Source organism: Apodemus sylvaticus, chromosome 3, assembly GCF_947179515.1.
Source record: "Apodemus sylvaticus chromosome 3, mApoSyl1.1, whole genome shotgun sequence".
NCBI lineage: Eukaryota > Metazoa > Chordata > Mammalia > Rodentia > Muridae > Apodemus > Apodemus sylvaticus.
Genome location: NC_067474.1, coordinates 46,455,881 through 46,478,170, shown reverse-complemented (window position 1 = coordinate 46,478,170; position 22,290 = coordinate 46,455,881). Strand labels below are relative to the sequence as shown.

Sequence of the window (22,290 nt, the reverse complement as noted above, 5' to 3'; positions counted from 1 at the left end):
TGGTAGAGTCAGACTAGAGAACTGAGCTACAAATTTTATTACCAGAATTATTCAGATTTCCGAGTCCCAGTCAACTTTGCAGAGGACCTTTCTCTGTGTCTACTGTGTACGTTTCCCACCCCCAGTAAATGCCTTCCTTCAACTGATGATTCTGTCTGCAATGCTTGAGATTTCTCCTGCCTTTTAATTCTTTAACTGGTAGAGAAAACAAACCTAGTAAGGCCCTAGACTATAGCACTATTATCTTACGAGTGTTGGGGAAGAATGAGTTTTAAAAATTGGAAAACTGAAAGGGAGAGGGGGGCGTCTTGTATTTTTCTAAGTGTTCTGAAAAGATCCAAATATTTTTTTTTCTGTCCCGAGTGGAAGGGGAAGGCATACATGTGCTTGTGTGTTTGTTTATTTATTTTTTTGTGTTTCACTACTCAAAGACCCTGTGTGGCTTTAAAGATAATCCCAAAGCAACTAACTGTAAGTTATTAAATCAGACAGACAACCTGAAATCCCTTGAAACATAGAAACTCATATTTTGAAAATAACATTCCTGTACACATAAAGAAAACTCTAGCTCACCATGAAATAAAGCACATGAAGAAAATTGTTTTTCATTTACAAATGGTTACTAGCATGCTTAACAGATGGGAGGAAATAAGGCTGCCAATTTGTGGGTCCTAAATTTCAGGGTAACGAATACATAATAAAGCAGGGAACGTGAGGCATTTCTGTGGCCCCACCAGCTAAGCTGTGAGTAGCTAGGGCTGAATGCAGTCCTGGTAATGAATACACCCGGTGGAGAGCACACAACAGTCACACTTCCACACTAGTGCAGCACAAACACGTCTCATTGTACACTGGGATGTACGATAGCTAAGGACAGTTAACCCTCTGCCTTCTTTGGACACTGCCAATTTTAACATGTAACAATTCATCATCTTCATCTGCAGCAAATCCAAAGAGATTTAAAAGGCAAAAACACTCAATTCAAAAGTTTTACACAGAGACAGAACTTTAAAGGCACAATGAAAAACTGGACAAGATTGCTGATTAGCCTTTGTAAATGAAATCATTTTCTTAGGTTTTTTTCATTCCTCTGATCAAACATCCGTCTTTAAACATATCCCTCTTTGTTTTTTAATTTTTTTTCAATTTCTGGGCCAGAATTGATTTAAACAATTCTTTTATCATCTATATCAGTAAATCAACCCAACATAGTGCCCACATATGAAGAATTGTGAGAAAATTCTTATTACTACCTGCATAAATGACAGTAGTTTTAGAACAAATTGGTTAAAAAAAAAAGCATTCAACTAGGTACTTTATATTTAATTTAGTCTTCACCACTGATGTAGGTACTGTTATAATCCTTATTTGTTTTTTTAAAGAGAGTGAAACTGACAAGTTGCCCAAAGTTATGGGGAGATGAGATGTGCACTGGACTCAGGGGGCACATTCTTAGCTTCTTCCAGGAGAGCATCGCTATCTTAGGTCAGGTGCCGGCTTACACCAAATAAAATCACCATTAAAAACAAAACAAACAAACAAACAAACAAACAAAAAAAACAAGAGCAGGCGATGGTGGCGCACGCCTGTAATCCCAGCACTCTGGGAGGCAGAGGCAGGCGGATTTCTGAGTTTGAGGCCAGCCTGGTCTACAGAGTGAGTTCCAGGACAGCCAGGGCTATACAGAGAAACCCTGTCTCGAAAAAAACCAAATCGAAAAGAAAAGAAAAGAAAAGAAAAGAAAAGAAAAGAAAAGAAAAGAAAAGAAAAGAAAAGAAAAGAAAAGAACCGAACCAGCACTCCCTAGAAACCAAACACTTTCAGAAATCCCATGGTGTGCAATCTTACACCTCTTTCTGGATGGAATCACCATCTCCTTCCGGCCAGCTAGCCCAAGGGAGGCCCCAAGCCTGCTTCTTCTCCCCTTACCTGTTTGGTGTGGTTGTCTACCATGCTCGAGGAGTCATCAATAGCCAGACAAATCTGATACTGCCGCTTACTGGGCTTGGTCCTACGAAGCCAAATCCTGTCTTTCCGAAACTGACTGGCAATGTATGGAATGATCTTACGCATGTTCAGCCGTTTCCCTGTTCGATAGTCTCCTCTGTTACAGGAACCAAGGGGAGCAAAGATGAACACAGGATCATGCCACACAATTTTAAGACAAAATCACATTATTAAAATCTTAAAAAGGCCACAGTGTCAGGTAACTACTCCTGGCAAAATGCTGACATCTAATGCAGACTGTAATTAGCGCCTTCTGTCAGCCAGAGCGCCGGCCTCAGATGTGACTGAATAACTAAGCTTTTCCAGAATCGGTAAAACACATTTACAGAATTTGACAGTGATTTTTCTGTATTAAATGCAAAGCCTCATGTTTCCCTTTTCAGTTCTAAACCACGACTTTGACCAAATCTTTGTGGTTCTGATCCTAGCTCTGTCACACACCATAAACACAGTAAACAGTACCACATCTACAGCTGTTTCCCACACAGCAGAATGTAAGCTGCCTTCATGGATGTATTTCCTCATCACAGAAATGCACACACACAGTTCCTATTTACAGCTAAAAGGGGACAGTAGCAGACACCACAATAGTGCCAAGGGAGCAGGAACAGCAAGCCAACACTGTACCTGCTCAGTGCCGAGTGTAATTGCACTGGTTGACCCTGACCTCTGAGGGCCTCAAGCAGGGAAGACTTACCTTAGTTTGGCTGCCTGTGTAGGTTCTAGTAGGAGACGAAGCTGCTCACACAGCTGTTGTGAAAGAGATGCAGTTAAGACTAGGTAATTCTGCCACATCTCATCTGCGGCCTTCTCCTAGGACAGCAAAGTAGAAATTACTATTAGAGTGCTGAAGCAGAAAAGAACTTGCATAAACCTTCTCAGAAAGCACTTTACAGCTCTGCTCAGCAAGCAGCAATCCAACTACATAAATCCCACTGGCCCCTAAATCCCGTTAACATACAGTTCCAAGGGGCTGTTAACAATGGGAATTCACAAATAACTCAACAGTTTGCTCCTGCCAGTTCAAGAACTCGACCTGATGCTTTGCAGTCACATGTTAATGTGGACTCTGGGCAAGGCTCAAGTACCTGAGCGCTCATCAGTTTTCAAAAGGGAGAGTGACAGTGTACACAAATCCCTCTCAACAGCCACGGATACATACACACACAGGCTTCATACTGACTATAGCAGAGCACGTACTACATGCGAGGTATAATAAACACAGAATATAAGCATGCACATACACTGTATATTTAGAGGTTAAATCATTAAAATAAAATACATTTCCACATAGCCAGCAAGGACCTGAAGACTGTTCAAGACTACACAGCATGAACTTTTGCCTAGTGTCCTTAGAAGCCAGCAATACAAGTTAAAGGAACCAACTATGTCTGTTTTAACGACACTATAGGTGTAGTGGCAGAATGGGCACAATCAGTGGATCCCCAGCTTAGGGAAGTTCTCAGTACAGTCTCCATCAGCCATTTACAGAGGTAACTGGAGCTCAGAACCTACTGAGTTATACCTTTAAGAAAACAAGCAAGTTATTTTGTGGAAAAGAAGAACAAGCCCCAAAACTCTAACTTACTTCTTCTGCATTGCCGTAGTCGTGTGCCTGCCACATCTCCAGCTGCCTTTCCATCTCTTGTCTCAGCTCACCGACATCTTTTAGAAAGGGCTAAGAAGGAAAGCTACATGAGTGGTGGCCCAGGTTGAAATCAATGACTTATAACTGACTGTTGTCCTGTGGTCTAACTTTGTTGCAGTTGTATGCCTGAACTTACAACTCAAGCAAATTTAAAGGTGCAATCAGATGATTCCATTTGTTTTCAAGATCAAATGCATGAACAGAACTCTTATCACTTATAAATATAGCCTAGTTAAACAAAAAACAAACCAAATCTCTTTTTTTTTGTGTATATTCAGATGCACATATAGGAGACCAGAGGACAACAGACCACCTCAAGGGTTTCTTCTCCACTTTCTGATAAGCCTCTGTCGCCACTAAGTCCAATTACTGTGGGGCAAGGCTCAGCTATAAGGCTCCTCTTACAGCTGGAGAGATGGCTAAGTTAGTAAGTGCATGTCTTACAAGTATGACCCCAATTCTAGCCTCAGAACCCATGCAACCAAAGCCAGGCATGCTCAAACAGTGCTGAGGGGCACACACAGCTCACTGGAGCTAGCTGCTCAGCCTCCTTAGCCTTCTTGGGAAATCCTAGGACAACCAGAGACCCAGTCTCAACTAGTCAAATAAAAACCAACCCCCAAACAAAAAACCCCACTAAAACAAGCAAATAACTACAACAATAAAACATGGATTGCTTGTGTGGAGTGAAACCTAAACTTGTCCTTTGGCTTCCCATGTACGTACGTACGCGTACGCGCGCACACACACACACACACACCCCAAACCTCACTGACCACCCTTGCACCCAACTGCCTCCCCTCCCCCCACAAAAAATGATTACATAACTGTCATAAGTTGTTAGTTGTATGTAAGTGGTGGACTAGGTTGGAAGGCCGATGCCTAGGAGCCAATGCTAAGAACTAGTGCCACCATAATGGGAAAGTGTGGGCACACACTGTAGTTAGCAAATGATAGTTGCTAAGAGATTATCTGTTACACCAAGAGTACTCTTAATAATTTTGGTAAGATTTGATATTCCAAATGAGCTATTCCATAAAAGTTCTAAATTAACTTAAAACCAAGGGTTAATACAGCAAGCTATGGGTTCAGTACTTGGAAAACTGAATCCACAAGGAATTGACGAAGCTTATGAATAGTTGAATCTCGGCTTCTTTCTGGCCTCTCATTCTCCGGCTGAGGTGTGGCTGTTCTTGGGTCTTGGTCTTCTTTTGTTGTAAGTGTTTGCATATCCACCTCCATCTCACTAGGGCCTATTTTCATACAAAGACAGTTTCATTATCATGTGGGTCACTAGTGCCTGTCCTAACAAAGAATCAAGCCTCAACCCAACTAATAATTTTCACATGTGTCTCTCCACTCCATTTCCTCATTTTCTTTATGCTTAAACCTTATGTAATAAAGGAATCTCTATAATAATTAAGAACATACTATTCTGCTTTTCTAAATATATTTTAAAGAGACAGAAGCGAATTTGTGAGAAATTGTTTTCCCTCAATGACTGATCTTCAAGACTCTCTTTTCTAAGATCATGAGAGGTGAATTATTCACCTCAGCCAGATATTAGAATAGGAAAGCGCAAAGAGTACACCACCCAAGAGGACAGAAAGCATCCAGTCTGCTCACTAAGGACTTACCGGAAGCTGCGGCAGGCTCTGACTTGACTGCCTCTGGTTTCAGCTGCCCTGTGTCCTCTGCTCTGATCAGCTCCTCCTCTGTATCCATGAGGATATCTTCTGTCTCCTCCTCCTCCTCCTGATCCTGTCCGGAGGCCTTTGCAGTCTGCTGCTGTTCACTACTGGCCACATCTGCCAACAGTGCACAGAGGGACAAAGCTTAATTTCCCTGCCGAGGAAGGGGATACTGAGCGGGTTATCGTCTCCATCACTCCCACCTTTCAGGATTCTACTAAAGCTGGTTTTCCAACCATGGGCCCAGACACTTTCTGGCCTAACTACCTCCTGCTGTTCTCCTGCAGACCTGCTTCTAGAGGATAGGATGTACCCACACATGCAAGAGAAACTGGCACTTATCTACTGATGGGTGCAGTGTGGACATGGGACTTGAAGCAGCTACTGAGATCCATGCTTAGAGTAGCTTGTGAACAGAAAAACTAGATATAAAACGGGGGAGTGAAAGAAGTCTCAACATTTTAATCTTAGACAAATTTTAAAGACCTTATAGCTGAGATTTGAGAAAATCTATAACCATGTCTCTGACAGCAATAGCTAAGAGAATATTCATACCAAGGCATGATCCAGTCTTTCTGTCCCATAACAAAGGATTTCACATATAGATTGGCCACAAACCTGCTACATAGTCAAGAATAACCCATAATCCTCTGTAGTGCTGGGATTACAGGCCATACTTAGCCTTATGTAGTGGCAGGACTCAAATCCAAGGCTTTGTGCACGCTAGGCAAGCTTGCTTTCTTTTCTTTTTTTTCTTTTTGGATTTGTTTTTTTGTTTTGTTTCTCTGTATAGCTCTGGCTGTCCTGGAACTCACCTTGTAGACCAGGCTGGCCTCGAACTCAGAAATCTGTCTATCTCTGCCTCTCAAGAGTGCGGGGATTACAGGCATGCGCCACCATTGCCACCACCTGGCTCTTTTTTTTTTTTTTTAAAGAATTATTTTATTTATATGAGTACATTGTCACTGTCTTCAGACACACCAGAAGAAGGCATCAGATCCCATTACAGATAGTTGTGAGCCACCATATGGTTGCTGGGAACTGAACTTAGGACCTCTTGAAGAGCAGTCAGTGCTCTTAACCGCTGAGCCATCTCTCCAGCCCTAGGCAAGCATTCTTAGGTGAATTAACAACAGAATTCAAGATCCATTCACCATCCACTGCCCATCACCTTCAAGTCACTCAGTGTCACGAGTCTGTAGGGACCCAGAGTGGGGTCTTGCCATACTAGAAGCTACTACACACCGTCTAGTGTGAGGAAGGAACAGGCCCAGGCCCCGGCCTAAGGGAGGATCTGGACCAAGTAGTGTATATACACACGGACCAACTTTCTCTTTCATGTTGGAAACACAGAGAAACAAAGCACTGTCATATTTCTGTCCTGTGCTCAGAGGTACACATGGTTATAGCAGTGTACTCCAGGAAGAGAAGAAAGCAAACACAAGGGAAGTGTGAGGATGGCCGCTGACCTCATCCTCCCCATTTCTGTTATGGCTGTTCACTGTTCAAGGACATTCAACAATGTTCAATACCAAGAAACTGAAGGTCAGCACCAGGTAAAGATAAAGGGCTTACCCTAAGAACTCTGAGCATTTTATACTTGGCTACAGTTACCTTACTACCAGAAACAAGTTGTATTTCTTAGGCCAGCCTGGTCTATAGAGTGAGTTCCAGGACAGCCAGGGCTATACAGAGAAACACCGTCTTGAAAAACCAAAATAAATAAATAAATAAATAAATAATAATAATAATATAAAATGTATTGAGAGTTTTAGATAGCTATTTCTTTCCCCTTCTACTTTGCCCGGCAGGCAGTCATGTGGCACAGCCTCGGTCAGAGAAATGCTTGCTAAGAAGTATTCTTAGCACCTTACCATAGGTCTGCGCATCATACGCATCACTGCCTTGTTTAATATGTTCAAACGTGTCTGCATCTTCCACCTGAGCCTGGCCTGGCTCCTGTTCAGTCTTTCTCTCTGTGTCCACAGTCCTCAGCCTCTTACGGACACGCTCATTGTGGTCACCTACAGAGCGTTCATTGTCAGCCTGCCCAGGTCTCCTCTTAAAACTCTGCAGGAAATAAGGAGATCGATCATCAGAGTCTTATTTGCAAAGGTTAAACCTCAAAACAACCAATGCTCATTCCCAGGGACAGCCATCCAACAGTGGGATTCAATACATCTATTAAAAGAATGGGCTATCAGACTCTTACATAGTTTCTATGATAACACCCCGGCCCCCAGCTCAGACTGGCCTTGAATTTGCTCTACAGCTAAGATAAACTTTCAACTCCTGACCCCCCTGCTTCTGCCTTCCAAATGCTGGGATAAAAGGTATATGCCACTATGACCAGATCTATGATATAAAACAGTCAACAAAGCAAAGAAACATACATATGTATATGTGACACCGGTGGCATTTACTTACTCTGGCAAAGTCCCTTTGGAGGTTTGGGAAAACAGCATGAAGGCTTTTAGGGGAGTGCTTGGTTTGTTTTTTGAGAATAGCAATTTCACAAGCATGAATACACCTCATTTACACACTGTTAAGTCTGAAAAGCCATGGACAATATGAAGAGTAAGTCTGGTAGGCTGGTGCTGGATGGCAGCACAATCACAGAGCAGGGAAAGCCTTCTGGTTGGGGTCTTCTCTCCAAGCCTGCCATTTATCAGCTAAGGCTGGAATGGAAAGATTGCCATTTGTTGTTGTTGGTGGTGGGGTGTGTGTGTGTCTGTGTGTGCGCGCGCATGTGTGCACAAGTGCACATGTGAGCTTGTGGAGGTCAGAAGGGGAATTAAGTCTCTTGGAACTAGAGTTACAGACAGTTGTGAACTGCCATATATGTAGGTACTGGGGACCAAACCAGAGCCCTCTGCAATGCAGTAAGTGCCCTAGTTAAACCGAGCCATCTCTCCAGCTCTTCATTTGCTGTTCATAATCACTTCATTCACATCATCTTTTTCTGCCTGCCTTCATCTAAATTTAATCAGAGAATGACAGAAACCTGAGTATTTTTGTTGGTGTTTTGCTGGGAGGACAAACGCGCGATCAAGTTGGATTCATGGCCTTCTGCTTGGTTTGCATCCGCAGCTCCAGTGCCGTGTTCCTAAGAAATCCACACCAGAAGAGGAAACCTATGTTAAGGCCATGGCTGCTGTGCTGCCCTGGTTCCAACTTCTCTCAGTGGTCTGTAACTTCAGTGGCTACCGCTCAGTATACCCGTCTGCTATACAATCCCAGCGCTAACCAAGGCCCTTGGCACACAGCAGCACAACACCGACACACTCTGGGGCCTGGCTTTGCTCTGATTAGTTCCTAGGAATGTTAGGTCTTATTCTGACAGGCAGACAGAACAGGCCCGATCATCAGCTCAGTTGTGTGGAGGTTGTCACTCCACTTTACTGAGGCGTATTTTCCTCAAATATCAAACGGAGAAAACAGAATGGCATCTGACTGGGCTTGGAGCAGTGAAGGAGCATGTCAGCGACATCCTGTCTGCCCACAGCCCAAAGTGCTGCCATTAGAACACAGTACCATTAGGTCAACAGAGAAGTGGGTTCCTTGTGAAATTAGGACATTTAGAAGCCCAGCAAACAGCAGGGAAAAGTCAAATGCCATTAGAGGTACAGGGTTGTGAAGGAAGCCCAAATTTGACCTTTCTTTTCTTGGAAGTTTTTTGAAAACTAACACAAACCTGATGCTCCCATAGACTTTAAATCTAGTAACTTTTTCTTAGTAAGGACATCACTCAGTCTACAGCACACATTCTTAATGAATTGTTTCCTAAGAAGCGCACAAAGAGGCAAACAACCATTCTCTCCAAAAATGAAAGATGATCCTTTACACATCAACAAACAAACAAACAAACAGCAAAAACAAAAAGACCACACTTGTTGAAGAGAACACGATTCCAGGCGGACAGAGCAGTGGAGACCCATCACCTCTTTCCCCTCCTCCTTCTCTGGTGCAGCCCCGGCTAGCCCCACAGCCTGTGCACTCTGCACACTGTCCACTCCGGTCTGCCCACAGGAGGGGTGCTCCTTTCTCTCTGTGGCCTCTGGCACCTGCTCCTCAGCATCAGACTTCTCCCCTTCCTCTTCCTCCTTCTGCACAGAGAAAACAAACATGCTGTGGGGGAAGAACACTCCTTGCTACAGGGGGTGAGGGGAGGGGCGCAAAGAGGGAGTCTGTATGGAGGAGACTGCTTAGGAGAGGGTTTTCAAGTAAAACATAAAACTCTGTAGTGGTAAGAAGTATCTTACAACAGATTCTGCTGGCACAAAGTGTTTTTCCTATTGCTTTTAATACAAGAAAAGCTCCACATCCCCTAATACCTGGGGCTGAAGATCTTCATCAACAGGGCTGACACCACTCTCTCCAACTCCATCAGTGGCAGCATTGTCTTCCTCCTCTTCCTCTTTCTCCTCCTCCTCAGGACGCTCTTCTGCACGGCTGGATGTATCTTTGTCTTGGTCATCAGCTCCCTTATCCATATCCACATCCTCCTTGCCCTCACTGGGGCCTTCCTCAGGCTCGTGTGGACTTTCCCCGTCATTCGGACCACCCTCGGGCTCTTCAGTTTCATGGTCTGCTTCTTCCACATCTACTGGCTTTTCTTTGATCTCCAAAGGATTCTCTTCTGATCAAAACAACAATTTTTAAAACTCTTGATGTCTCAATCTTGAGGGTGGCTAAGTAAATACTTTATCAGGCATGCATGTGGTACTGGGACAGATGCAGTCGATACACATGGATGCTGAGGTTTAACTCAGGTTCTCATGCTCACAAAGCAAGGACTTCAGTGACTGAGTTATCTCTGCGAGGCTCCAAGTTTTACTAATTAGAAGAGTATCCATCCCTACACTTTGCACATCTCAGAAAGCTATTAGCCAGTAACATGATTGTTCTTTGATTCAAAAATACTAATCTAAAGAGCCTAAATAAAATGGATATTTTAAGAAAGATAGGATAATATATATATATATATATATATATATATATATATATATATATATATATATATATACTTAGCAGTTTTAATCTTAATTTTATGTATGCTTGGTTGATGGAACTATGATTAAAGACAGATTCCACAATTAAGATTTTTTTTAATAAATGGTCTTAGCTCATTCCTTGTAACTTATTTGTCTGAACATATATGTAAAAATTATACATAATTAAAATTAGCTTTCCTAAGTATGTAATTCAGTCAAATCAGTGAAACCATCTAGCATCTTTCCATGAGGTGGATCAGTCTCAGGCTCTTCAATTAGAGTTTCCTATAATCCTTAGAGGAATCCCTAGGATGAAATGCGTAGAAGGGGCTCTAGGTTGTTGTCATAGTATGTGTGACTTTCTGGGAATTCTTTGCTCTGATTCTCTATTATCATGACTAGCTAAATCCATTGCTTCTCTAAAAGAGCTGTGTGAGAGCCCTGACAGATCAAGACTAATTGGTGCACACATCAGCCCGCCAGGTGGGAACACGGTAATGGCTTTGGAGTAAGAGGTGTACATGATAAACATCACCAGTCCTTGGCCATGCACATCGGAGGAGAGGTATGCTGGTCTACATGCCGGAGGTTTACTGAAACCGGAATGGCGCGAGCGAGCAAAGCGGCACCTCTGGCCTTGTCAGTATTGCCCATTGCCAATGACCTCTGGCTATGGGCGTCTGCAAAGACGTACCTTCTGCTTCCTCATTGTCTGTGTCCTCGCCACCACTTTTGTCCCCATTGTCAAGTTTCAAGTCATCTGGAAGGTCCAAGGCCTCAGGTTCTGGCAGCTTTTCTTGATTGCCATGATAAGGATCTACCTCATTCTCATCATATTCCCTCTTTGGGACATCGAGAGAACAGGGAGAGCAAAAACCATATAAAACCAGAGGCTATGATTTCTTTAATATTATTATCACATTTAAGTGACTTAATTGTATTTTCAGTCTTTCATGTTAGAACTTCAAATTTCATTTTCTGTATAGACTCTAAAGGTAATAATAGGCCCTTTGTTACTTAATGTTAAAACCTAAAACTTATGAAAAAAATAAAGGACCACAGATCTTAGCTTCTAAAACATAGTTAAGCCAAGCAGCACATTAGCAGAAACCAACTTAAGATACATTAATAAAATGTTGTGAACCCCCTCCCCAACTATGGTTGGACAGGAACTCATGATCCTCCTGCCTCAGCATCTTGAATGCTTGGCTCTGATGCACTCTTCTACGAAATACATGAAAGGAAAATAGGAAGGAAAAATGTCTTAGACACTCAGAGGACTGTGGAGTGTGGTCTTTAGTGAGGAGGTGAAACACCAAGGGTTCATTACCTCATCAATCTGTTCATTAATTTTCTCTTGGCTTTGTTCAACATCTTCAGGTTCCAAGTCTTCCTTCTCATCTTGATGTTTTTTATTTTTGTTTAAATTTCCAGGATCCAAGTTGTCATCTTTAGCAACAAGTTCAGAATCTTCCTAGATTAATAATAAAAATAAAGAAAATTCATCCAGGAGATAGTTTTCTCCTCAGGTACAGATGACTTCTGCTGCCAGGCCCAAGCAGTACAGAGTTGGCAGACAGGGTACTATTATTTCTGAGGTGGAGATAACTACCTCAGTCTGCCCCAAGAGCAGCAAGAACAGACATCATACTGTTTTCGCATGACTGCCCTACCCTGCCAGTCTCAGCTAGAGCCAGGCAGGCTGCATGGGGAGAACTGGCTTGGCATGGATGGTCCTCCTCCACAACAGAGCAGCTCACGGGAGGACTTGGGTCACGCTGCTGGATGCTCTGAATATGAGGTAAGAGAGAAACCCAAGATAAAACAAGAAAAGGAAACGCAGAAGAGAGCAGGGCCTGGACCCAAGCTTTTAATTACCTCATCCATTCCTGGTCCTGTCTCTTCAGCTTTACTGTCATTGTCTTCATCATCATCCTCATCATCTCCCCAAAGCCTCTCATCTAGTTTGTCAGCTTCCTCACCATTGAGATTGCCCATCTGCTTCTCCAGGTCTCCATCCTCACTGTCAGACTTGTCATCATCATCTTCTGAAAGGGCGCATGCTACACTTAGTTAGGCAGACACCCCACCCATCCAGGTCCACATGTGTAAAAGGCAGATACTTCACAGAAAAGGCGTCATTAGCATCTACTGCCTGCTTCTACAGGAAACTGGGCACATGCCAAGCCTTTCAAGGACTTCCAGGTGTGAGTGAACAATAAGAAGTCTGGTTTGGATGCTGGGGAAGACACCAGCACCCACACTTAGATTTAGCTGCAATTCAGATCTATGAAGTGACAGGCAACTGTATTCCCCAATCTTTTCTGTGAACATTTCATTCTTTTTTTCTCTAATCCTTCACTATTCCTTTCCTTCATCTCTGGCCATCTTGTCTCCTTTGGTGATGGGTTCACTCTTATGCTTCACTGGCAAAATTTATGCTTTTCTTGTACTGTAAATTAGCACTCATTTGTGTAAGACCTTCACTTAAAATAAAACCTTGTATTTTAAGATAAGTTTCTTTTTTGTCAATTAGACTAAGTGCTGAATTACGGCACAACATGCCAGGTGATGATGTGCTATAAAAATAATATTGTCGCCGGGCGGTGCTGGCACACGCCTGTAATCCCAGCACTCTGGGAGGCAGAGGCAGGCGGATTTCTGAGTTCGAGGCCAGCCTGGTCTACCGAGTGAGTTCCAGGACAGCCAGGGCTACACAGAGAAACCCTGTCTCAAAAAAAAAAAAAAAAAAAAAAAAAGTCACATGAAGCATGCTTGGAAGATGTTAAAAATAAAACGAAAGTGAACCACAGAACTGAGTATGGCCTATGTGGGTGCCTATATGCCCCAAATTTTTGTTCTTACAGTTTACATACATACAAGAAATACAGTTTGTTTTCCTTTATTACTTGTGTGTATGTGCACATGTTTATGAGTGTAGGTGTGTGGTCAAGAAAACCACAGGTGTCAGTTTTTGGTTCTCACTTCACAAGACAGGGTCTGTTTTTCTACTGCATTAATTTAGTTTGTCTGCCAGCTTCTGGAGTTTTTCCTATTAATGTCTCCCATCTGTCCCATCTATAATCTGCTGGGATTATAGATGCTTATCTGAATTTGAGGCTTTGAACCCAGGTCTTCATGTTTCCACAACAAGTGATTTTACTCACAGCCTTTTCCCAGCTCCATAATGTTTTTGCAATTAAGGAAAAAGTCATAAAAAAATAAACCAACAATAATAATAATTAAAAAAAAAAAAAAACCCTCTACAAACAAATGTAGAGCCAAGCTGTTAGTGGTCATCGTCTGGATTTCTCTGTAGACATGGAGCCACTTCATCCAACAAAATCAAGGTTGTGGCTCCCTCAGAGGAGAACACACTTGTAACTCACTGCCTCAGAAGGGACAGGCATGGCACCCATGGCTGCAGCTGTGTGAGCAACCAGCGTAGTGCACACAATACAGCAGCTCCTTCTTGACGCCCTACAAGTTTCGGTACAAACTATTTAGTATCCAGAAAGCAGGATGAGATGACAGTCTCGGACCTTGCTCAAGCTCGCCATCATGCATTTTCCCGTCGAAGTCTTCTGACATCTCGATGGCATTATCCTCGCCTTTAGTATCAGGTTTTGAGTCAAGGTCCTCCTCGTCCTTCTCTTGACCCTTCTGAAATGTATCTTCTACCTTTGGGAAGAAATGCAAGAGCACCGGTGAACACTGCTTCACCCATGCTTCAATTTTATAATATACACGCTAAGTTTAACACTGAAAGTTCTCTGCAGCAGGAGAGAAAAAGCAAACAAGAAACCTGATAAAGATGGCCACATGCAGTAATTTATGAAGGCTTGCTTCATATTTCTGGAGTAAATTTTTATTTTATTGATTTTCTGATCAGAAAATGAAGAATATTATTTGCCTTTCTTCATGAGAATTGTAAAATCACTACCACCATCATAAAACAAACAACCCAACCAACCAAAACCTCAAATCAGCATCTCAGAGATATTTGTAAGAATATGGAATTCTTGCCAGGAGTGATGATAAGACAGAGTTACAAGGGGGTAAAATCCTACGAGTTGTGGTGGCATATACCTGTTATCACAGAACTCGGAAAGATTTCAAATTTGAGGTTAGCCTGGGCTACCTAAATGTATGCTGTCTTAGCACTACCCCATATACCAGCCTTATTATCTGAATCTTTTCTCTTTGTTTTTTTGTCACTTTGATCATTAGAACAACAGTATACTTGGGGAGAGAGATGGTTTAACAGGTAAATAGAACTGGCTGTTTCTCCAGACAACCTGGGTATGATCGCCAGTCCCAAAATGACAGCTTACAACTGAAGGCACTGTGTGCAGATATACCCAAGACAAATCATCCGTTTATATGAAAAAAATATCTTTAAAAGTATCTATGTAGTTCCAGGACAGCCGGGACTATATAGAGAAACCCTGTCTCGAAAAACCCAAAAAGTATCTATGTAAGCCAAAATTTAGTGAATCTAACCTTATCTTACTTTATGTTTGCAATGAACTGTACTTTTCTACTTGTACTCTATGACTGCATATTAGAAAAATATAGAAAATTTGAAATAACAGTAAGTATGAAGTCATCACATAAACACCAGCATCATTTTTAAAATTTCTTTCTAGTTTTTTCTTCCAAGAAAAATAACTTGGATTGGTGTTATCTTGCTTGCTTGTTTTGAGACAGATATACAGACAAAATAACTTCGCAACCTATCCCTGACCTCTCATACGTGTATGCCTTATTCCATTCCTATACGAAATAAAATGTAATTTAAAATTAAACAAAGCAATACCAATTATCATAGGCCCCAGAATATTCTTCAGAAATCATCAGCAAATCCCCATTTAAAGTTAAACTGCAAAAGTCAATCCTTCCAAGACTACAGTCATAACAAGTGGCCGAGTGCAACGCTCCAGGACCTCCAGGACCACAGAGATCAGGATGAGGCTGTTGGCCTACTAACAAGTTTGAGAAACACTCAGGGTCATCTTACACAAGCTGTACGAACATACCTGTTCCTCATTTTCTATTCGCTCACTCACATCCTTCATGCCCTCGCCATCTCCGATCCCACCTCCCTCGTAGTCATGGAACTGTGTTGCTCCCTCTCCTGCCGAATCTTCCATCAATTCTTTAGGTAAACAAAACCCCTTGAGGGGAAAAGAGTTAGCAAATGTTATAATCCGGCTGGAAATGCAACAGATTTTTGACATTCTTTTCCCTTTTAGAACTGAGAGTGATCATGTAGTTTCACAATTTGAGATTTTAAGACTAAGACTATCTGTGTAGACACCTCTGGCACATTGGCAAGACAAAACCAAGAATGAACTATACCATCAGGATAGTTAGAATGGCTTCTTAGGAGCAAGCCACATAACAGAAGCAGAACCCATCCACTGAGGAGAGGGCAGAGCACATCTACTGAACAGAGAGACAGGCTCAGCTGCAATTACATGCAGCAAAACTAACTCCTTTGGAAAGAAGCTCGAAAACAAACACTAAAAGTAATGGCTCTTAATAAGAAATTTTATTTAAAAGAAAACATGCTAGCAGTCAGTTCAAGGATAAAAATCTACTAAAAAATGAAGCTACCAATTATCAGGGGGTCCAAGATGAACAACACTGTGACTTTGCTACAATGAAGTAGCTTTCTAGGAGCTAAGTGCTTTCAAAAAAGATTTATTTATTTGCTTATTTTATGGGTATGAGTACACTGTAGCTGTTTTTATTCACATTAGAATTGGGCATCAGATCCCATTACAGATGGTTGTGAGCCAACATGTGGTTGCTGGGAATTGAACTCAAGACCTCTGGAAGAGTAGCCAGTGCTCAAATTTTTAAGTATTTACAAGTCCAGGCTTCTATTCTATTCTATTTATTCATTCATTCATTCATTCATTCATTCATTCATTCATTCATTCATTCATTCATTCTATATCTCCTACTTCATTTATATTGTACTTAGTTGAAAAAGATCTCAGAATACTAGGGAAGAAATCACAGAAAACTTTGTAAAGTCACTTAGAGGTGGTGCTCATAAACACTAGTGGGTGGAGTCAGTCTACTTGGGCAAGCGGCCAGCTTGAGTCCCAGAGCTGTACTTTTCACATCACCCCAGTCGGCTAGCGTTCACCAAGTCTGAACCAAAGGCGGGTCTACGCTGTACAGTTCTGCTGCTTTTCACAGTAGTATGTATCTCAGTGAAAGAACAACTTTCTCCTCCTTAGCACCAAAAGCCCTTTTATCATTTAACCATAATCTGAAGGTTCTGAAGACTTCAAGTTGACAGGGAGAAAGCCTAATTTAAGAGAAGGCAGTAGTCTTTAGATAGTCCCTTTGGTCAAGATGGGATTTGCTAGTTTTAAGATCTGACTGGGCTGGGCAGTGGTGACACACACGGATTTCTGAGTTCGAGGCCAGCCTGGTCTATCTACAGAGTGAGTTCCAGGACAGCCAGGGCTATACAGAGAAACCCTGTCTCAAAAAACCCAACCCCACCCCCAAAGACAAAGCCCTAAATCCACAAGGATCCACAAGGATCACCCACCGCCTGCTATTGCTGAGTCTATCATAAAAAGCCCAGCAAGCGTGGGGGGGGGGGGGGGGGAAGGGAGGTGATCAGGAAAGGGGACATTATTTGAAGTGTAAATAAAGAATATACACCCCCAACCCAGAAAAAAAAAAAAAAAAGCCCCAGCAAGCCCTGAAAGATGTGAAGTGTGTGTGTGCTGTTCCATGGCACTCCACAGCCCTTACCTTCTGGGCGAGCTCTGTGAAGGTCTGCGCAAGTACAGAGAGCAGCTTGGCGGTGCTCCGGTGAGTTGCCAGTGATACGGTCAGGAAGAAAAGGAGGAGGTCTGAGAAGCCGCAGAGCATGGGTATCAGGCGCACCAGCAAGCCACAGGACTGGCTGAAGACCTGAGACAGACAAATGCCCAATCACAGTGCTTAAGAGGCACTCCCTATGGAGGGATGGGATGCTTTAGAACTAGATGGTGGCATGGTTGGTACTTGACTTAGGAATGTGCTGAGTCATCATGGTAAAAGTGGCATGTGTTTTTCCCTCATGTCTTAGAGACTCTTTCCATATGTAAGTGTATTCATCAACATACACTGTACTTCTCAGCCAGTCATTTAGTAGTTACTTAACAGTACCATCATCGTCTCCTCCTCCTCCTCCCAAGTGCTGGGATAACAAGTCTGGGTCATGATACCCAGCATTATTATTACTACCTCCTAACATAGATACTAGGGATCAAACTCATGTCCTGTAAATGAGTTGTATACACTTTTAACTCTTCAGTACACCAATTCTTTTTTAAAAAAGAAGTTATCTATAAATAAACTCTACAAACATACCAAAGTTGAAACTAGATGCAATGAAGTACAATGGGCCACCTCTCTGGGCTAGTCACTGACTACTGCTGCTTACTGACAGAGCTCCCCCCCAGGAGCGTGTGATGGGGGTGCAAAATAAGCCTGACAGTGTGTATTCTGGAGGGCCCGCTCTTTTCACCTCTCAGAGAGCAAATGCTCTCAGCCTTTTCCCAGCTCATCAATGACTAAAACACATCCAGTGAACCAGTAGGCACTGGGGTCAGCTAGGGAGTGCCCTGTCCGCTCGGAGTGATGTGAAGGACACTCTGGAGAGCATTCACTCCGCCGCTTACCTTGTGCTTGGTTGTGCTGCCATCCTCACTGCAGGACTTGAGCCTCTCCAGCAGCTCGGAGACAGAGGAGATGACCCTCTGGACGTGTAAGGTGCTCACGCTGGCCCAGAAGTCGTCCTCTAGGAGCTTTGTCAGATGTCCCTGCTGCAGGCTCTTAAAACCTGCCACCTCATCTTTTCCTCCTTAAACACACAAGCAGCAGAGTGAACATCTTCAGATCTCTACTCATGCAGCCGGTATCTCACATCTGTCTTTAGCTGGCCAAAGGGCCTGTTAGTTATAAAAGTTACAACAACTCAAAGTTATTTTTCAGACATACCATCCTCTTCTTGCAGTCTCCTGTCAGCAGCACTGTCTTCTGCTTTCTTATTGTTTCTTTCTGCCAAGTTCTGGATGGTGCAGAGAATGGCCCGGATGGCAGTTTCTACTTGCTCTGAAAAGTCTTCAACAAAGCTTTCTTCCAACATCTGGTTTCCTAGTAAGCAACATGGTACATAGCAAAGCCCAGCACTCACTCCCTGTGGTGTCTCTTGAATCATGAGTAATAATCATGAGTTACTTTTCAAATGGCTGTTTAAGTAAAGTTTTCTATTATTTGCTAACCACTATGCCAATCTGTGCTGGATCCAAGTACAGAAACAGCAGCTTCCTTGCTTGTATAAACCTAAGAGCTTATTATTTCATATCACTGTTACAAAAAAATCATCATCATCATCATCATCAGCAGCAGCAGCAGCAACAATAGTTATGGTGGTGTGTACAAACACCCGGTTTATTTCACATACTGGCCTCAGGTAGTTGAGCCCAAGGGAAACTGCAATGGACATGCAAGCTTCCGCTCCTCCAAGGAAGGCACAAACCTCCAACAGGACAGATGTGCACGTGCTATCCCATCACCTTACGTCTAAGTCCTCACCTCCTTGCTTGTGTGCAATGAACAGACGTGCTCTCCAGGCAGTGAAGTCATCTATGGCTTTACTGACTTCTCCTCTTAGATAGCCCAGGCTTTCGACTAATGCCATTTGTGAATCTGTCTGTTCAAGCCCTATCCCTGGAAGAATGAACAAGGACGCTAGGCCTTGCAAATGAGCTGACACTTGGGACAGGCAATTCAGCCCAGAAGAGCAAACTTCAAAATCTTCCCTGCAACAGAAACATCACAATGTTGAAAGCCATACTTACGCCCCCCTCTCTCTAACCACAGCAAACATATTATGTCTCAAAGTTTACAGTTAGATATATGTCAAAGCACCATATAGGTTTGCTGAGTGACAGGATCAAGCACAAATCTGATTCATGATAAATTCATGTTTTTAGCACAAAACTGAACTCTGTACAGGCAAGAAATGGTCAAGACAGACACACTTACCATGTATGAAAGAGGGTCTCACAAGACTGCTGCCTAATTTTGTCAACACTAGCTTTCATAGTTTTAATAGTTTTCAGCATCTCTGTCAACCCCGCAGTTGACTGTTGCCAAAGCTGATCTCCTCTTCTCATCCGGCAGCCGGAAGGCAGCTGACCTGTAGGTACTGGGGTTGGGTAGCTCAGATCAGAGGAAAGTAAGTCTGGCATTACCCCAGCTATTGGCTCCTTGATATCAATTTTTTCCAGATGAGAGGCAGAAGGGTGTTCCCGAATTGGAGTATCACTGCGGCCTGTAGTTGGCCCTGCACTGGGACAGCACTGGAAGAGCCAGGAGAACTGCTCCAGGAGGATCTGGCTCTGCATGGCCAGATGCTGCAGTCGCTCTGTCCACTGTTGCACACTGTCCTGAGGTGGGAAGGCCACAGGATAGACGGGGGGCCCAGTCAGTCTGCTGTGAATCTCTTGCACACAGCTGAGGAGGTTCCTGTGCAGGAAAGACAATGCCGTCTTCATTCATGCCACCAGGTTGTTTGTAAAGAGTAAATTTGTTTGTGTGCTTCTGAAAATGTATCGTTTTTTCATGAAAATAAGAAGGGCTGGGGATGTAGCTCTGAGGGAGAGGACTCACCAACAGGAGCCAGGGTTAAGCACATGACTATATGCATTCACACACACATCCACACACGCAAGACAGAGTTCTCTAGGTATGCTCTTTGGAGAGGTTATGAAAACAGGTTTTAAAAAAAAAAAAATCCCGGAATTAAAATGCCTTGTTAAATGAAATACATTCTTCAGTCTTTCAGAAATGGTCTCCAAACTCATGCCACTATCAGTAGAAGCCTCCAGCCCTCTGCCAGACAGCCAACAGTCACAGCGCTGCAGTGATCTAAGCTCACTACCTCGCAAATGCACTGTTTTGCTAAATGAACCCCAATGAGTTGAGAAGAAACAGAAGCCAAACTGAATCCCAGCCAAGAATCCCAGCCAAGAATCTGTTGAGCAGTCAACAGATGCTAACTGCCTTCCTAACTCTCCCCATCTTAATTATCTTTCATTACTGAGGAACAAACTGCCTTGGGCAAATCTAAAGTCTGACAGAAGCCGACTCAACTCCAGTCCAAGACCAGGGAGCACCCCTGACCGAGACACACCCCTGACTACCAGCCTATGACACAAAGTCCTCTTTTCAGACCACTTTACATAACTCAGCCCTCACTCAGTCCACAGACTGGTTTTGCCAGTGATGCCATGGCCTGACATCAAAAGGAAGCAGTAGGGCGGGGAGAAACTCTGTCTGCCTTTTTGGGCTCAAATTCACTCCAGGGAGTGGAGGGTAAGCCTCTCAGCAGGTAACGCTGAGGAGCACAGATCTTCCTGATTTGCTGTAAGCCCCTTGGCAGAGCATACCTGAGGATGATCCACTGCTCAGTCAGTGTGGTCAGAGAGCGACGCTGTCGGATAAGCAGCTTCATCAAGTGTGCCGAGAACCCTTTACATCTGTCCACGTTACCCATGCCCATTTCCTGGCAGGAAGAGAAAACCATGCTGAAGGCACTGCTGACAGCCTCCGCCCTCCCAACACACACACCACAAGTTCCACCAGGAAACTATTTCTTTGTTTAAAATAAAAAATAAAATTATTTTATGTGTTTAAGTGTTTTGCCTGCATGTATATATGTGCATCACATACATGTCTGGTGACCTTAAGGAACTAGAGTTACAGACAGTAATGAGGTACTATGTAGGTTCAGAACTGAACCTGGGTCCTTTGCAAGTTTAGCAAGTGCTCTTAACCACTGAACCATCTCTCCAGTCCCCAAAAGCTATTTCTTGAAACAGAGGCTAACGTATCATATATGGTGGGGTGAGCAGCAGTGCCTTCGTGTTCTTCAGAGTGGCCCAGACTAGCTTCTAGAGAGGACTAACATCCATAAGGAAGAACGAGGCAGGACACCAAAAAAATGGAAAAGATGGTCACAGAAGTAAAATGATCCTCTTGGCAAATGCAATGGAACTTCTAAGATGTTCTAGGACCCACACTAACTTAACCCTGATTTAAATTTAACAGCTTGTCAATGCCTGGTAAGGATGACACATGAACAGACCAGACACTCTCCCCAGCCCGTGTCAGTCTACCTTGACAGGTGTTGCTAGTGCTGCAGTAAGCCTGGTGTGCCGGGCAAGAGAGCGGTAAAAATACTTCTGGCACCCATCCCACAAAGACGAAATTTCTCTGAGGAGCCTAGGAAAGAAATCAGGCAACTTATTGTATTAAAACCACAATAACTACCCTCTGAAGTTCCCAAGGACTCAAGACTTCTGAGAATATTTAGGTATAAGCCACAGTCAACCGTTGAAATTGGTATATCTGAGCAGAATACTTTGTTTTGGAAGCATTACCATCATATAAGCAGTTTCTCCAATGAACCCTTTATAAATTAATTTTGGAAGGTAATATACCTAAATGGAAGGTATAGCCTGTACCGTGATGTGAACAGGGGTTAATTGTTGTGACAACGAGGAACATACATGCACAAAATGGCAAGTGACACAGGGGCCAAGCTGATAAAAATAATCTGCAAAGCACGTGTCCCGTTCAAAAAGAAAGGTACAGCCCAGTCACAGCCACATAGAGACCAATTGGCAAATCGTCCTCAAAAACTAGAAAGCTGCTATGCAACGTCTCCATTTACAATGCTGTTTTGGCGCAAATTTAAAATCCCACAAAGAAATGGCATTACAACAAATCCAGATCCCCTATAAAACTTTTACACAGATTAGAATATAGGTAGCTCTGTCTCACAGGTAATCAATTCTCAAACTGAAATTTTTAGAACTTACACACACAAAAGATAGCAAAGAAATATGGCCATAAAGAGATTCCC

The 22,290-nt window shown here is 43.0% G+C and overlaps 1 protein-coding gene across 3 annotated transcripts in view; it reads right to left on the bottom strand.

Annotated features, from left to right (window-relative positions):
- Positions 1–22,290, bottom strand: part of Mdn1 (midasin AAA ATPase 1) — a 120,920-nt gene that overhangs the window by 5,023 nt on the left and 93,607 nt on the right. Inside the window, exons 77-97 of one of the 3 annotated variants that reach the window (XM_052176190.1) lie at positions 21,542–21,647; positions 20,813–20,928; positions 19,407–19,889; positions 18,954–19,180; positions 18,357–18,512; positions 18,038–18,219; positions 17,124–17,285; positions 15,380–15,517; positions 13,883–14,021; positions 12,219–12,388; positions 11,671–11,814; positions 11,035–11,182; positions 9,681–9,985; positions 9,288–9,452; positions 8,351–8,452; positions 7,221–7,416; positions 5,293–5,463; positions 4,751–4,908; positions 3,596–3,685; positions 2,705–2,820; positions 1,930–2,104 (exon numbers count right to left, since the gene is read on the bottom strand). In XM_052176190.1, coding sequence (XP_052032150.1) covers positions 1,930–2,104; positions 2,705–2,820; positions 3,596–3,685; positions 4,751–4,908; positions 5,293–5,463; positions 7,221–7,416; positions 8,351–8,452; positions 9,288–9,452; positions 9,681–9,985; positions 11,035–11,182; positions 11,671–11,814; positions 12,219–12,388; positions 13,883–14,021; positions 15,380–15,517; positions 17,124–17,285; positions 18,038–18,219; positions 18,357–18,512; positions 18,954–19,180; positions 19,407–19,889; positions 20,813–20,928; positions 21,542–21,647 — 3,649 coding nt within the window. The remainder of the gene's footprint in view (positions 1–1,929; positions 2,105–2,704; positions 2,821–3,595; positions 3,686–4,750; positions 4,909–5,292; positions 5,464–7,220; positions 7,417–8,350; positions 8,453–9,287; positions 9,453–9,680; positions 9,986–11,034; positions 11,183–11,670; positions 11,815–12,218; positions 12,389–13,882; positions 14,022–15,379; positions 15,518–17,123; positions 17,286–18,037; positions 18,220–18,356; positions 18,513–18,953; positions 19,181–19,406; positions 19,890–20,812; positions 20,929–21,541; positions 21,648–22,290) is intronic. The other 2 variants (XM_052176192.1, XM_052176191.1) reach the window with 2 other exon arrangements.